The sequence below is a fragment of the Armigeres subalbatus genome, chromosome 3 (assembly GCF_024139115.2).
Source record: "Armigeres subalbatus isolate Guangzhou_Male chromosome 3, GZ_Asu_2, whole genome shotgun sequence".
In the NCBI taxonomy this organism is placed as follows: domain Eukaryota; kingdom Metazoa; phylum Arthropoda; class Insecta; order Diptera; family Culicidae; genus Armigeres; species Armigeres subalbatus.
The window spans coordinates 91,446,657-91,463,360 of record NC_085141.1 but is presented as its reverse complement, the minus strand read 5'-3'; the positions used below and the strand labels follow the sequence as shown (position 1 = coordinate 91,463,360).

The 16,704-nt window shown below is 38.2% G+C and overlaps 1 protein-coding gene and 1 long non-coding RNA gene across 4 annotated transcripts in view; one reads left to right on the top strand and one right to left on the bottom strand.

Moving 5' to 3' along the window:
• Positions 1-1,126: 1,126 nt before the first annotated feature.
• LOC134224330 (uncharacterized) lies at positions 1,127-2,269 on the bottom strand. The gene is made up of 3 exons (XR_009982906.1): positions 2,086-2,269; positions 1,631-2,015; positions 1,127-1,569 (listed from the first exon to the last, which is right to left on the bottom strand). It is a non-coding gene; the product is annotated as an uncharacterized LOC134224330 (long non-coding RNA).
• A 5,032-nt stretch (positions 2,270-7,301) lies between these two features.
• The window catches only part of LOC134224160 (phosphatidylinositol 4-kinase type 2-alpha), a 66,334-nt gene continuing 56,931 nt past the window's right edge, over positions 7,302-16,704 (top strand). Inside the window, exons 1-2 of one of the 3 annotated variants that reach the window (XM_062703444.1) lie at positions 7,304-7,466; positions 7,585-8,301. In XM_062703444.1, the coding sequence (XP_062559428.1) occupies positions 7,800-8,301 (502 nt within the window). In that variant the 5' untranslated portion in view covers positions 7,304-7,466; positions 7,585-7,799. Of the gene's footprint in view, positions 8,302-16,704 lie in introns of all 3 variants that reach the window. The other 2 variants (XM_062703443.1, XM_062703442.1) reach the window with 2 other exon arrangements.

Sequence of the window (16,704 nt, the reverse complement as noted above, 5' to 3'; positions counted from 1 at the left end):
CATTTTGAGGTCCCCTCTTCTGCTGTGCATTCTTTCTTCTTCAACGACAAACCAAATTTCTCGAACTCTTTCATCTCTCATCTAAAAAAATAAAATCAAATCGAATCTTTCTCCTCGTCGCCATTGTAAAGACCCGACGAATGACCAGCCGAATAGTCGCGTCCTTCGTGCAGCCGCTTGCTTGAACACGTCTGCCTTGCGTGATGTCTATAACTCAACTGACCCAATGCACCATAGACCAGTGCATGATGACGTAGGTTGACAGTTCACAGAGCTTTTTCACCGGGACTTAGCCTCTGGCGAAGCTTCCGATAAAATTGTTTCGTCATTTTATTCGCATGTAGATGTCCTTTGCGATTGATTTCATGCTGAATGCATATCATTGAAATATTCGGATCGCAGCAATTTTAAACTAAAAATATGAATTTTAATTTTCTCCTCATCGATTTTTCTTCTAACACCTTGTAAACAAGCTCTGTGAACTGTCAAATAAGTGAGGTTAGATCAAGATCTTGCATTGGTCTATGCACCAATAAGCCATGTGTACGAACGCACACATGCGTGGGCAGGGTTGCCACTTCTTTTTGGGAAAAGTCTGGCATGCTACAAATTGAAAATCTGGCAAAATCTGGCGAAGAAATTCGTCTTTATCATTTCTTGCTGTCTTGATTTATGTTTTTTTTTAAATTTCTTATATTGATTTATCTTTTTATTATTTAAGGAAATTTAACTAAAAATGTGTTCTAATTCTAATTATTTTCGCCAATATTAGACAATTCTGTTTTGGGCCTCTTTTTACTTATGCTCTACACTGAGATAATTTCGCATCTAAAGTATATGTGCACTGCACATATATTTTTGCAATCAAGCTTTGCATATGTACTATATTAGTCTTGCACATAAAATGATAAATTCTACCACTCTTATATTTTATGTGCACGCACAAACAGAATTTAAATGCAATTGGAATATTTATTATAGATTTATTCTAATACGTTTTATGTGCAGTAATAATAATAATAATGTGAGCAGATTTTAAAGTATTTCTAATCTAATTTTGGGTTTTCATTCATAATTTGTGAGAAAATATGAAATACAAAGAAAATGTTTATTTATTTTTCAGACATTATTTTGCAACATTTACAAAAACTTCTCCGTGAAAAAAATAGTTACGATCCAATCGTGGAAGTAGACTCAAAATAGGAGAACCGCTCCATGGGGAGCGTTGGGGTAGAAACTGGGGTGCTGCCGAAAACGATCATCTACCTATTAATTAGCAAAAATCACCCGCGGAAGTTGATGCCTATCGATGTTTGATCCGTAATGTAGATGGTACCGGTTTGCGCCAATCCGTCTAAAATGACCACCGTTCCGTTGACAGCTGTGAGCGACCGTTCCTCTTCCATCGTGGAAGATATGTGCCCCGGGGTGCTCAGAAGATTCATCCGATGGTCTTGCCAATCAAAGCTTTCTCCCTCACTTCAAGCCGCGATGCCGTGTTCGAGGTTCTGCATTAGGAAGTACTTCACCGTGTGGAACTTCGCGTGTGTTTTGCCGCTCGGTGGTTTCCTATAAACGATGTACAGTATGTTTACAGGATAATTTAATTATTTTCACCATCTCCACTTACCTTCATCAATGTGGGCCAAGATTCCGATGTTGGGAATGCTGTTTTCCGTCGTATTTTGGAACAGCGGTGAAAGCGGTAACCGCGTCATTCGTGGTCATTGCCACTGCTACTGGAGGTGGACCCAGTTTCGCACCGTTTTATACTGCTCAGCTTTATCGGACGATCTCAATTTACTTTCGCACTTTATTGTAATAAAAGGATCCATCATACGCCTGATCAAAAAGGAAAATGCAAAAAAATGGTACAAACGCGCAGCCGGCACGACGAACGACGGCATCAGCAAAGAGTTGTCGATCGTGTCGAACCGAACTCGATGTCCGTCACCGCGTAGTACTTTGCGTGCGTTTTTCGGAAGAAAATGGCATCCGATCGGTGGTGGATTTTCCTGTGAACGATGAACAGTTTTTTATATGATAATGTTCATTTTTCCCGAGTTTTCCATCATTTTCACTTACCTCCATCAATGTGGGCCAACTTGCCGATATTGGGAATGCAGTTTTCCTTCATAGCATGCTCGAATGCTGAGTAGGTCCGCCGTATTTAGGTAGCACATTTAAGATTCTTCCTCCGCCATGTTGGTGATTTTAGAACAATAAATATTAAATTTAAACACTAATATATTGTACGGCGATCCCCATATTGGACTCGACCGTTCAGAATAGCCGTTCCTGAAATAGTCGTTCAAATCGTCGGTGAGTAAAATGACGTGACAATCTGTCAAATGGATTATCGATGACAATCAAGATGTCATAATCATCTGATCTCGGTTTGTTTATACTTTCTACAAATTTGATGTAAAATATTGTTGTTAAAACAAATACTTGAATTTTTACGAGATGGAAAATCAAATTTTGAGAAATGTAGTGCATAAACACGCAAGTGTCAATACGAAGTACCATTGTCTGTACGGGTACTTCTTCCTCGGTCTTTCACGTAGCCAACTGGCTGTTATTTACCATAAAGCTAAAACGACAATTACTTTATGGATCAGAGCTTATGAAAAGGATAATTCTTTATCAGCGATTCAACGTGCCAAAGTTTTCCGGAAATTCGACGAACATAAACGAAATTGGATTGTAGAATTGTACAAAAAGTACCCGATACTCTACTTGGATGAAACTCGACATAGATTTAGAAACCATTTCGGAGTATCAATCAGTGCCTCTTCAATTTGTAATATCCTGCATGCCCACGGAATGTCCTGGAAGGCATTAGAACGACGTGCGGTCCAAATTCGTGAAGATGATATTATCCGGTTTACCAACGAGCTTTCTTGTTTTTTGTGGGGATTCGAATAATTAGTTTTCCTTAATGAAGTTGCTTTCGCAAACCGCGAAATGTTACGTAGTCGAGGTTACGGTTTAAAAGGAAAAAGTTTAGTTTATCGGGGAGAATTTAGGAGAAAACCTCGAGTGTCTTGCCTTTGCTTTTTGGGAGAGACTGGAATAATAGACTCATTCGAGACTGAGGGAACATTCACAAGACAAAAGTTGTTTGATTGCTGTCGTAGAATGGAACTTCGAAGCACAGTAAAAAGCTATCCAGGAAAACACTCAGTGTGGATTATGGACGGGGCTCGCATACACTGTGATTTGAATATTGTTCAGTATCTGAGGTCTTTGGGGATCATTCCAATATACTTGCCAGCGTATTGCCCCTTCTATAATCCAATCGAGATTGTATTTGGACTGGTAAAACGTTACCTAAAAAGACATTATGTTGAACATGATAGAACGCCATTATCACTGATTGTTGGAGCAGCTTTGACCAAGTTTACCAACTATAATTGCTCGAGTTTATTTAGAAAGTGTGGATATTCGCCAAATGGTCAATTCAATCCTTCTATTTCTTCTTGAACTATTACGTCTTCTTACGTTAACGCCTATTCAAGAATTTTCTATAAACGTAATGTACACCAATAGAAACCTTTTAAAATTCGTGTACCTTTCTGACTAATAAATGAAATGAAATATTTTTATCTTTTTTTAATTGCATAAACAATTTATTTCATATATAATAACAAGAAAATCCCCGTACAAATAGGTGCAATACCCATTCCAATTATTCCAGATGATCAACATCGACAGCATCAGTAACTTTGGATGCCAACATTCGGCTGAACTCACTTTCCTCTGGCGGCAAGGATGCTTGCATAGCATCTAGCAGTGAGCGGGAAGCTTTCACCTGAGCCTTTAACTCGTGCGTCTGGATTTGAATTTCAGAAACGCTAATAGCAATAGAGTCAATTCTGTTACACAGTGCTTCTATCGATGAGGAAACACTTTCGGTGATATTGTATGCTACCTGTAAACCATGACGGGTAGATTGAATGTGATGTCCTTCTGATAATGGCACCGACCGAAACAGGTGGAGATATTCATCTGGTGGAGCATCCGTCATCAGTTTTGGGCGCACATCCCCCGGTTGTGCAAGAACATAGTTTGCCCATTTTTCCCATGATGCATGCAACGCAGTGTAATGAGAGTGAATTTCCTTCAACTGATCGATGCACTTAAAAATTTCTTGGGTGGCAGGAGCTCCTGTTTTATCTTTCAACTCCGGGTGTAATAACTTTTTATTCACCATGTCCCATAAAGTATTTGACGTCACAGAAACAGAGTGTTTGAATACGTGTACTTGGATCTCACTTCCACGCCATTTCGTTAGCAACTTAGAGTTTTCTCCAATGTCGGCTAACGTGTAAAGCTTCTTAGTTTTCCCGTGTTTTAACAGCACGTATTTTTCGATGTCAGAAACATCAGGTATCTGCTTGGAGGACCATCTCACATTTTTCCATTGTCTGAGCAACTAACAATCACTTCACGACCCACAAAGTTTATGCAATGTTTCCAAATGGAATTATGAAGCTCAAGTAACGTTTGTCCGTAAACATCTTGTTTATAGACCGGATCCGAAAGATGCTGCGATCGAAAGGAACGAGCGTAGAAGACACCGATGATATGAAACTGAAACTTCCTAAACTTTTTGGCTGATATGTTCATGCTGAATTGGACATTCTCCGCCTCTTGTTTCTCACCTTGCTGTTCTTCACCCGATCCTCTGGTGAAATCCGAAATGTCCCGTGAATCGGACGAATGCAAGGGGTTGAGTTCATCGTCATATTCGCTTGTTCCGGATACGTTCCGAAATCGTCCTGGTTCGTTGGAAGCTGGAACCAAAACAGCACTATCGGATTCCAAGTACTCGATTTCACGATAACCTGCTTCATCAAACGGATATTCGTTAGAATTAACTGATGTCGATCGTTCCATTTCGTCGCTCATCCCGATGATGTATCAAACTGGAACTAAGACATTGTTTATTGTTACTATTATATTTAGATTTAAACGTTCAAAATTAAATTAACATTTACCTAGCACCTGTTATAAAACATGTCAGCAGCTTCAATTTGTGTTTGTTTTTGTTGTCTTTTGTAGCACCGAAAATTTTTGTTTTGACATTTATGAAAAATGAGGGTTGTTCAAAAAAAAAAAAATTTTGTCCCCCCTAGGCAATACCGACAGTTCAAAGAGTGTGTAAAATCAACCTCGAACTCCAAGAATTAAGTGGAAGCACAATATTCCATGTGCGAGTATTAATATTAGGTTAATTATTGGTCATTGCATTGAACATTTATTTCTTATTTAAATAAATCATAAATGGTTGGAATTTAAATTTTATTAACAATATATACAATTCAAATGCTGCACATAAAATCGAGTTGAGGAAAGCAGGCTTGCTTCTATGTAGTTTGTGCACATAAAAAATATTGTTGATTTGATTTCAGTGTATGATTATCAAAATTCATTCTTAAAAAGAATATATTTTTCCGCCTAAGATATTCGTTTAAACAATTCGATATTTGTAAAAAATAGATTCTTAGAAATCGTATCATTTTAAGCAATTCAGAAATTTCAGATTGAATTGATTGTTAGATTTTAGATAAGCTCTGAAAATTATAAAAAGAATATAAATAATTAGGGGAACTACTCCTAAACTTCATCTCATGGCTCCGATATTCATCCCATCAATTACAAAGCAATTGAAAGGTATTTGATTTGTTATTTTTGTGATTTTTTTCAGCAATGACCACGCATATGTTTACAGAAAGAGCAACGAAATTGGTGCCGTATTTCTTTGTCTCGCGATGAAATGAATATATGTTCAGTGTGATGGAGATAGGAACAGTTCCCCTATTGGTGAAACTTGACATCATTCAGAATAACGTGGTTCGCTTTTATTTTGAATTTCTAAGTAACACTAAATAAAGTTTAAACCATTTTCAAAATGATCGATTAACAAACAAACGGAGCTCAAATAAAAAAGCAATCAGATTAAAAATGGTCTGTGGTACCCGTAAGCCCATAGGTATTCCAAAAGGAATTTTGATAGGCATAGTTAATAATTGAATATTTGTTAAAAGTGCCATCATAATTTTTATGAAATGTCCATAATACCAGAGGATTTTGATCTTCCGGAGAGTAATAAGCCCATGAGAAGGGGTTAAGACAAGCATTTGTTACTCAGAATACGATAATGAAAAGATTTGAACAAAATTGGCTTTGAGTATCGTGAATTGACCACTTTTATGGAGGTTCAGGATTTTCCGGAGGAATTTCGGTGGCCACTCAGATTCATTAGAGCGGACCACGTCAATCATTCACTGTTAAGAGAAGGATGAGTTTTACCGAATCTCCTGTATAGGACCTCCGGCGGCCAATAAGGTCCATCAGAAGTTTGATGATGTTTCGTATCCTCCAGAAGGATTACCGAATTGACGAATAACCAGGAAATGTGATAAGTCATGGAATTAGCCAATGATTACATTTATTGGGATCATTGTTACAGAACGTTGTAAGCATTTCCAGAACTCGAAACGCAAGAAATTACGCCAAAAATTAACTTTGAAAGATTCCTTCAAAACAGATTTCTGGAAACCAGTATGGCCAAACTGCAATCCGGAACAACATCGACGGAAACCATACCTTCACTTTACTTATAAAAGATTAAAATTGATTCAAAAGAGTTTTTGGAAGCGAGATGAAGTTCTGACCGCATTTCAGTTATTGAATGAATATGAAAGTAGTTACCTTGGGCTGAAAGTCTCGCTAATAAAGACATAAAAAATATGAAAGTAATAACTGAATGACTCATTAGAAATGTTTGAACATGTTCATGCAGGTCATATTTAAAAAAAAATCAGTCTGAAATTTGAAAGTCTGGCATTTCGGGTAGTTTTTCTTTTTCTCTTTTGGCTGCCAAAAAGTCTGGCAGTGCCAGATATATCTTGCATAATGGCAACCCTGTGCGTGGGTATGATCACGCCATCCGAGGGAGTACACACTGGTGCTTGTGATGTACATTTGATATGACCGTTACAGCTAATATCTAGGCTAGTTTAAAATTTGTTGCAATATTTTCACCTCAGCACACTAGACAAAGCTATTTTCTTCAGATCGGTGCTGGAAAATTCAATGTAAATGTTAGTATGGCTTTGTAATAATCGATAGAGAAAGTAAACAAAGAGAGCCTCTCTTTTGGACTTACGACGTTTTCAAAAATCACGCGAGATTTATTCAACCGTTGAAGTGTGTTGCGGTGTGTTTGGCAACCATGCTCGCATCTCATCTTTCACCAGGAACTGTCATCGGACATTCTTCTTTAATTTTGTTCTCTTTTGTATAGTTCGTTTTGTTCGTGACGGTCATCCCTCATCCAAATCCAACGGGTGGAAGAAAAGTCTGCGACGATTCTGATTCGACTGTGTGTTTAATGGTTCGATAGTTTTGCGTAGTTCGCAATACGGCCATTGAATTTTCGTTTTTGTTGTGGTCAAGTGAGTTTCGAACAATGCGAGTTCGCGAAAATTAAAGTTTGTACATCCCCTAACGAATACCAAACGCTACTTTCATTCAGATGGTGGCGAAGCTTATCAATGAGTTGTGTTCTTCCAGCTTGTTCTGATTGAGAGGTCACCAGAGCAGTGAAGTGATTAATGCTGATATGCTGATAATGGTTCCCAGCAAGAGCTAGTGCTACTCGCTAGAAGCAAAACTGTAACAAAAGTAGATAGTGATTTTTTGTGTTTTGATTGTTTGCAATTGCAACATTAGATGGTGATTCCGGTGTGCAGTAACATTACCCGGAGCCGAAGAGTAAAATACTTCCGATGACCTCAGACGGACCGCTAGTCAACTTGGATTTCGAGGAAACCAAAGACGCGGAAGCTAACTTTCCAGCTGGAGCAACTTCTGCCACAACAACAACGGTAATTGCTTCTGTCCATCACCAGGAAAGGGAACATACGCCGAAAGCCAGATCATCATCATCATCACCACCGTTGATAAACGGGGGCGGTTCTTTTGTGGGTGGTGGAGGAGGAGGCGGAGAACCAGCTCCTAAAACTCGATCTGCCAATGTAGACAGAAGCAAAACAAAACAGTATGAGATAAGCGTTGATCCTTCATCGTCGCATTACGAGCGGAATAACTTAAATACTTTATCCACCGAGCATTTTGCGGTTGCGTCTGGCGGAGCGTTGGGACCCAATTCGCTGTCCCTTATTCCGGAAGTGCACTTCGAAGGCATCACGCTGGATTCCGGAATCGATCGGGAATCGCAGCCGCTGCTCGGTGGCCGCGAACACGAGATTACCTACAACCAATTCCCAGGTGAGTGAAATTTGATCTCAATTTGCATTTTCGATTGCCTTTTCTTGAATCGTTCGCACTCGGCTAGCTGTGGGAAAAAGGCGCTATGTGTAATATGACTCATGGCTATAATTTGTGTTGCACAGTTGAGTTGTGTACTATTTGGTTTGCTGGTCGCGACTTTTCTGATGAAATTCATCTTCAGGCCATCAGTATCGTTATCATTTGGTCCGCGGTTGCAGTAGATTAACCTGCGCCCGCTGTTTGCAAAGTGAGATTATTCCTTTGTCATAGCTCTGAGAAGAAATCTTCAAACTTTAATTTTGCAGACCATCCTCATTTATCAGTTCTATGGGCATATCTTTATGTACAGGCATGCAATAGCACGTAATACTAACTAGTACAAGTGGTTTATTCTACCAATTGCTTCGGCAAACAAGTTGCAAGTGCAGTTTTGATTAGACGAATCCCTACAAGTGTTTATGTAGAAATAGCAAGCAGGCACCTGGTGATCGCAAAAGAATTGTGGTTTATTTATACTGGTATTAAAGCTTTGGTTAGTTATACAAAATTATGTATGTACTGCGTATTTAAAGATCGTATCATTCAATTTCAAATTATCGAACCCGATGATGGCGCCTTGATGCACACTAATACGGATGATAGGATTTGTTTTTATCATTTCTTGGATTCCACCGTGACAGTCAATTTCATTAATTATCGAGTGAAGCATTATGCACGTTTGCATCGTAGGATAGTCATTAACGACTTATTATATTTCTTTTTGAAAAATATTCCATTAAATGCGAATTCATAAATAACAACAAGGAATGGTCAAGTAAAGTCAAGTCGTCACAGAAATATTAGATAATCATATTGATAAAACAACAAATAGATATACAGCATAGATATGAGAAACGCGGATACGAAATCGATTTCTACCAATATTGCAGTCAATTGTCTCAATTGTAGAACAACTAATGATGTAAACTATGTGTGATTAATAGAAAAAAGGAAAACATCAAGATATTTGTGCAGCACCCCCATTCCTGTTCGCAGCATGTATTACCGATTCGATCACATTCCAAACAAGTTACTTAGTTTTACATGGTAATTATTTTGTGATCGTATTCATTTTTTTGTGGATGATTCATTCTTTCGTTAGACTTTATTAATTAGATCAACTGGTTCATCTGTTAACAAAACATGTATTGCCTCTTACTTATCTCAGTTCTAAGGGGTTATTGACTTTCAGATGAACAAGGACGACAAAGATGCTCTTTCGAACCGCACTGCTATGAAACGATAGTTTTTGCAAAACATGCATTCTTTTTGCGCCTGCCCTTGTATTTTGCACTGGACGCAGCATTTATGCTTGATGCACATCTTTTTGCGTGTGGGAATTCTTCAGCCTAGCAGTAAGATGAGCAGGTACAAAGCAAGACCATGGCTGACGTCGAAGTGATAGCAGTTGAACTTTCTATAAATTAAACAATGCTAAAATTCCAAGGCGATTGATTTGTTTTTTGGAAAAAAAAAACTAGAAATCGATCAAATAAATGGAGTAGGTGTAGCTCCCCCTAGCATTTGAGGCTAGTTATGCCATTTATTCACAAACATGACCATTTTTTGTGTAATTTTCCTTGAGGTCATTGTTTCATTTAAACCAAACAAAATCGAATTCGATAAAAAATCAAACGACCTGGATGTATACTGACCAAAATATTTAAAGAATCGCAGTGGTTAGCATATTTTCCTGGGCTTACTTGTAATGGATTTATGGGAGTTCGTAGGTATCGAGTTCTTGAATATCTAGAGGATTGCTAGCACTCCGTGACTATTTTTTTGAAGCCCATAAACCCCACAGAAAGTGAATAAGAATTCTCACTCCGTCAGTATACTTGAGAGAGGTTCCTTAACGGCCACGATAATGCCTGCAAATCCTTAATTCAAAGGATTTCTAGAAGCTAGAAAAGAGTTCAAAAGTCGTGTCAAATGATGCAAGATTTCACACAAAAAAACGTCATCATCATTTGTCCGTCAGTAGTCTTGAAGGTCAATTGCGACTCCAGGAAGTCCGTGAGAATTCTGGAAGCTGGATGAGGAACCCAGAGTCTATAACATTATTTGGAGCCAATTTTAAAAAAGTTGTGAGCAGGGTTCGTAATGCTCACTCAATCTCAGCGGCATGGGATGCTCCCACACGAAAATTTTCGGGAAGAAATCGCTGTTCGGGAAAGAAAAATAGCCTGGATAGTGATATCCATTTTCCGCTAACTTCGATTGCCGCCAAACGTTAGTTTGCTCTTTTCTTTTACATTCGAGTCTTTTAGTGGCATCATCAATGCAAATGGTAGTAGCTTATGTGGAACAAATAATTTAATGCTTTTATACAGATGGCGTGGTGGTGTGGCTAGAGTAAGCGCATCTCGGTGCCAGGCCATTTGGCCGAAGGTCGTAGGCCGAATGGCCATTATGCCCAATTAGCAAAAATGAGCAAAAAGTGAAAACTGTAGCAGTCAGGAATTTTGTTAATATTTTTTGTACATAAATTACTGTAAATAGTTCTCATAGGATAGATTGTAAGAAAGGCAATCTATAAATCGCCAATAGTTTAGGATAACAGATCCCTTAACATAGGCAAGCGGGCATTTAGCAATTAGCCAGGCTCTCCAAGGTCGAGGCCATTTGTTTTCTGGATAAGGTGGGAGAGGGAAAGCAGCACAACTTTCGTGTCAGATCGATCCATCGTACCAATAAGGTCACGATTATACACGAAGGGAGACGGGAAATGACGTATTTCTGGTTGTGTCCGAGCCCACCTTCCTTAATCTGAGGATTCACGGACTCAATCATTTCGTCTGTGATCAGCCAATGAGTTGGAAGCGTCCGCGTTTGCTAATTTGTTTTTCAATCGCCTGAACTATGTTTCCTATAGCGTAATTCCTTTTAGATGTAATTATTTAATTATTTTTTGTTCGTTCTCCAATAGTTAGATTTCGCTTTTTTTATCGGAGTGCGGCGTCCGAGGAGGACGCCGCGGAGGAAACGTTTTTTGTGCCAGTCGTAGACTGATGACCCAAATGTGCTGCTAAAGCCAAACAATTTTCGCGAGTCGTAATCCACCGACAACCGCGAGGGTCCGCCATCACGGACCCGTGAAAATGCGTGCGTGAGCCCGTTTTGCCACCACCGAAAATTATCGTCGATACCAGGAGCGCAGACCGATGAGCAGCTAAGCTGCAGAAATCAGTGACGTCACGTTAAAGAGTAAGCACAGAGCACAAAACGTGTCTCCAAACGAGCATGACGTCACGATTTCAATGGAAACGTTAAGGGCTGTGACGTCATATGCGCGTGTGCACGGGCAAAAAAATCGACTCAGCCATGCTTTCGCTCATCTATAGATTCTACTATCTATACCCTAGATGAGCGACAGTTACACAGGCACAAAAATGCCTCGTACGGTCGTGATAACGGTCCTTTTCAACATGTAAACGTTTGTACAGATTCCTTGTTTCATGAGGAACCAAATACTGTTGAAAATATTGAAATCCAAGCTTCAATAAAACCACACGAGCTATTTTGTGGCTGTGTAACTATCGCTCATCTAGGGGATGTTCCGCATTAGGTCCGTTTTGTGTGATGCAAACACATCTCTGTGTTATTGATTTTAAGCGTGTAGGTTCTGGTGGGCTCTCACCGACTCTTTGAGTGTATGGTGTGGCTGTACGGTATAGAGGGAAGATAGGGTGGACCCGATTTGGCAATTCTCGTTGTTGCTGGCTAGACCGATCCATAAATCCTTATCGGGAAAATTTAAATGGACTCGCCTTGAGAGAGTCTCATCCGGGCTAATTAACTTGGGCCGTGGTCTCCTGAATGGAGTGCCGCTTAAGCCACGCGCTTTTATGTACGGATCGCCCCGTGCCGGCTACAAAACACGAAGTTCATTTTTCGCCAAAAATCCAAAAGTCACTAAAGTCACTATTTTTCGGAAAATGGTCAAAAAAGTCACTATTTTTATATTGCCTGTTGTAAAAAAGTTCAAAGCAAAATCATTTGCACCTATTATCATCAACCAAATCAAATGTGAATCTGGTAGCAATAATATTGAATTTTCGCCCACTTCTTTCATGCATATTCGCAGACCCACCGGCAGTTCTACTGCTGGTGACTGCATGCTGTCGCTGTGTAGGTAAACACAGCGAACGAACGAACGAAACGAAAAATGCGCGATGCGCGAGCTAAAAGCACGTCAGTACGCGCTGCTGTCACAAATTGTAATGACTCGCACGCGGCAGGCAATGCTTCTTTTATACACAAAGAAAATCGTCCGACAGACCCGGAGGCCTGTGACATACCGCATTCTGATGTCCGTGTTAGGAATGCACGGGATTGGTTACATGAAATTTTGGCTGGCTTTGACAAGAATTGAAATTTTCAATAGCTTATCGTTAATAATCTTTAATAAGTTTCAGTGAAATAGGCAAAATGCTGGAGAGTGTCCGATTCGATTGATATATAAATCTTCAAAATCCATCGAAAGATAAAGGCGCTAGTAACGTTCAAAATCTTCCCTTCCAGCGTAACGCTTTCGATTTCCAAAAATCTAAATGACACCCAGTATAGTAAAGAAAGACGTAAGTCTAACGTCAAAAAATGTGTGGAGGTGAATTAATTGGTCGGATTTTTTCAATCTAAAATAAAATAAAGAATCAATCAGATTTAAAAGATTTTTTAATTCGAGAGTGTTTGGCCACCCATTTTTTATTAATTTTAATACTTATACTCTGTCATTTAGAAATTAAAGTTTATTAGAAGATGATCGCTTTGTTGGATTTTAAAAATTTTCTCTAGAATGCCACGTCGAGTTCGACAAGCCTCGTTGAATAAAAGTACAACTCCTGCTGAAAAAATCATCTTTTTGCAACTTGTTGCACAAACTACTATTAAATTTATTATTAAACCATAGTTTCATAACAGGTAAAATTTTCATTATTAGGGGAAATGACGGCTTCGGCAGGTTTTGTTCTATTATTGTCAGGGGAGTTTTTGTTGAACAAATTTTAGTAAATTTGGCCACAATATTCTTTGATATGCAAAGAATGTTTAGGCCAAATTTGAGCATAATTAGTTATAGAAAACCTCCCTGCCAATAATAGAATAAATCTTGCCGAAAGCGTCATTTACCCTACTTAATATTTTTTAAACAAATGGTCCTATCAAAGATTTACAAGCTTTGTGAGATCAAATAGTTCACCGTCTAGGAATCAATTAGATTATTTTATATCATTCTTTGGCTGTTATACAGAAAACTTCGAGCTCATATTAAACAACAAATGTTGTAATTGTCAACTTAATTTTGTGACACATTTCGTGACTTGCTACTCACTACCCGCTGTCGTGACACTTGTAACTTAATATGAGATACCATGGTCACATTGCTAGCTTCTGGCTGATCGAACGAATACCATACTTCATATCCAACTCCGTTGTACTTATGAGAGTGTCGCAGTCACTGGCCTCTTGCTTCTATCCTCTCCCTGCTTACAATGAAAATGAGCGTGACCAGTAGCAGTAATATATTAGATAAGGATTTCAAAAATAAAACACTAGTTTAATATCTACGAATTGTACCGTAACAATCCTAATACAACTTGTAGCTGTATACCCGGTTCAAAACTTCATACAAAAGTCACTATTTGGTCACTTTTTCTGAAATAGAAAGTCCCCAAGTAACCATCAATAATTAATTATTGCAGGTAATCAATCACAGATCAGCATATTAAATGCTAATTGCAATAAATAATTTTTATCGATGTAAAGATGCATTTATTCATCAACTGTCAAGCAACGGTGCACTAGTTCTGCATCACGAAAGCAGCGATGCATTTCTTATGTTTTATTTCATCATGTCAAAGTAATGAAGCATTATTTCGGTCGTAAAAGGGCCTTTTTCCACTTTAAGTCAACTTTAATGGCTATATTATTTGCAAGCATATATAGCTCCATGGTTACTTGGGTCACTATTTGGTCACTTTTTCTTCATCGTTAGTCACTAAAGTCACTATTTTGAACGACATTCATCGCTACCAGCCCTGATGTTTCGCCTTATCCCATCTTCCTTCCTTCTTCTTTATTCCTTCTTCCTCTCCTTTCTTTCTTCTTCTTTTTCTCATTTTCCTCACCTTTCTTCTTTCTACTTTTTTCTTCATTTTTTCTTTTCTTTCTTCCTTCTTCTTTTTTCGTTTATCCTTCTTTCTTTTTCTTTCTTGTTGCTTCTTTCTTTCTGTTGTTACTTTCTTTCTTGTTTCTTCGTTTTTTCTCAGTTATTTCTTCTTTCTTTCTCCTTCTTTCTTATTCATATTTCCTTCGCTTTTTTCTCCCTTCTACCTTCTTCCTTTTTTCTTCTGCCTTCTTCGTTATTCTTTCCTCCTTTCTTTTTCCTTCTTCTTTTTTGCTCATTCCTTCAGCCTTCTTCTTTATTTCTTCTTCCTTCTTCTTTTTTGCTCCTTCCTCAACCTTCTTCTTTCTTCTTCCTTCTTCCTTCTTCTTTCTTACACCTTCCTCTGCCTTCTTTCTTCCTTTTTCCTCCTTCCTTCTTCCACCTTCCTTTTTTATTCTTCCTTTTTCCTTCTTTCTTCATCCTTTTTCCTTCTACCTTCTTCCTTCTCGTTTCTTCCTTCTTCCTTCTTTCTTCTTCATCCTTCTTCCTTCTCGTTTCTTCCTTCTTTCTTTCTTCTTCCTTCTTCCTGCTTCCTTCTTTCTTCTTCCTTCTTCCTTTTTTCTTTCTTTTTTCTTCTTCCGTTCTACTTCTTCTTCACTTCGCACTACTCACTTCTCACTCCCCAGTTCTCACTCGGCCTAATGACCCAGCATCGCGCATCCCTACGACTTTTATTGTTACTATTCTGGGTTCGAATTACGGCGTGGTCATACAATTTTGTAATTGTTCTGTGATAATTCTCGCGACAATATCGACGACGATAAAGGATTTTCCTACTAGGGTAATTCGCCAAATGTTGAACGCACGTGCATTTCTTATGGGAGTTCAACAATAGGAGATAAAATTAGCCGTTCAACATTTGGCGGTTTTCCCTAATAGGCAAGATTTTCGTTTATCTCCCAAGGCTAATTCTAGAGAAAAGATTGATGAGTTAAAACAGCAAAAACAACGAAAAAAGATTCTCCCTTGGCCCGAACAATGCTTGCTTTGATCTCATTGAAACGAAAAGCCGAAACCCTGTTTGTGAGTAATGTTGAATTATAATAACCAGATAATAACCATTCAGGAGTTCTGCGCACATTCTTGAATCTTTGTGAACGACCAGAATTTTTCGAGAAATGGTCTGAAAAGTCAGGGAATTTATTCTCAAATTTGAGTCGACACCCTGGAATGGCAATTCTAGTGAATGAACCATTGTTAAGAATATTCAAGTTTAATTTTTCTATCAAATCCGTAATTAATGATCCTCTACCATCAATTTTATCACCATCCCAAGCAGGATGATGCGCATTGAAATCACCTAAAATATAAAAAGGCTGTTTGTCATTTGACTCACACTACATAATAATTCCTGTCATGTTAGTTAGTTCCTATAGATTTGTTATATCTCAGCGCTATAAGTTTGTTACACCTTATAATTTGATATCGCACTTCTAAAAAAATATTTGAAGCACATAATAATGAAAACATAATAATGGTTTTGATCGGAAACAAAGATTTGGAACTGCGGGTTGATTTCCATTGAATTCGGTTTGTTGATTTTTAGGAAAACAATTCCAATAACTACGATGTGGTTATAAACTGCTTTACTTACTTCATTACTAAGTTCTCTAAGTTAAAAACATCGATTTAATTTGATTTCGAGAATTGTGTCTTTCCTCACTTTCCAGCTTACGAAAGTTTTGCAACCAACAAAAAAATATGACAGTTTTACAACTAAAAAATGAATCAAACCATTGGAATTAGGTGCTAATGTGGTATTACCATATTGAGTACATGGTCACGAGACGCACAATTTTAGTGTGTCTGTTGATTGTACTGCCCATGATTTCATAGTTGACGTAACAACCAGCACCATCGATGTTGGGAAAACGCATTTTTATTAATTTTACCCAAATCATCATATCAATCAACAAAATAGATGAACTAATCTGTCTAAATGGACAATATTAGTAGTTATTAAAAGGCCACGGGGAATTAATTATTATTCCTTTGATTGAAGTGGTCAAAATATGCATACGACAGTTTATGCGATCAAACAATCTTTTTGTGAAATGTTTGTTCCCATAACATGGCGTAAAAACCAGGCTACTACGTGTGGTTATATAGCGCTAAAGAATAATTGTAGTTAGTACCAACGATTTATTGATCACTTGTCATAAGACGAGTTTGTACAATTCCATTCAATCCCACCA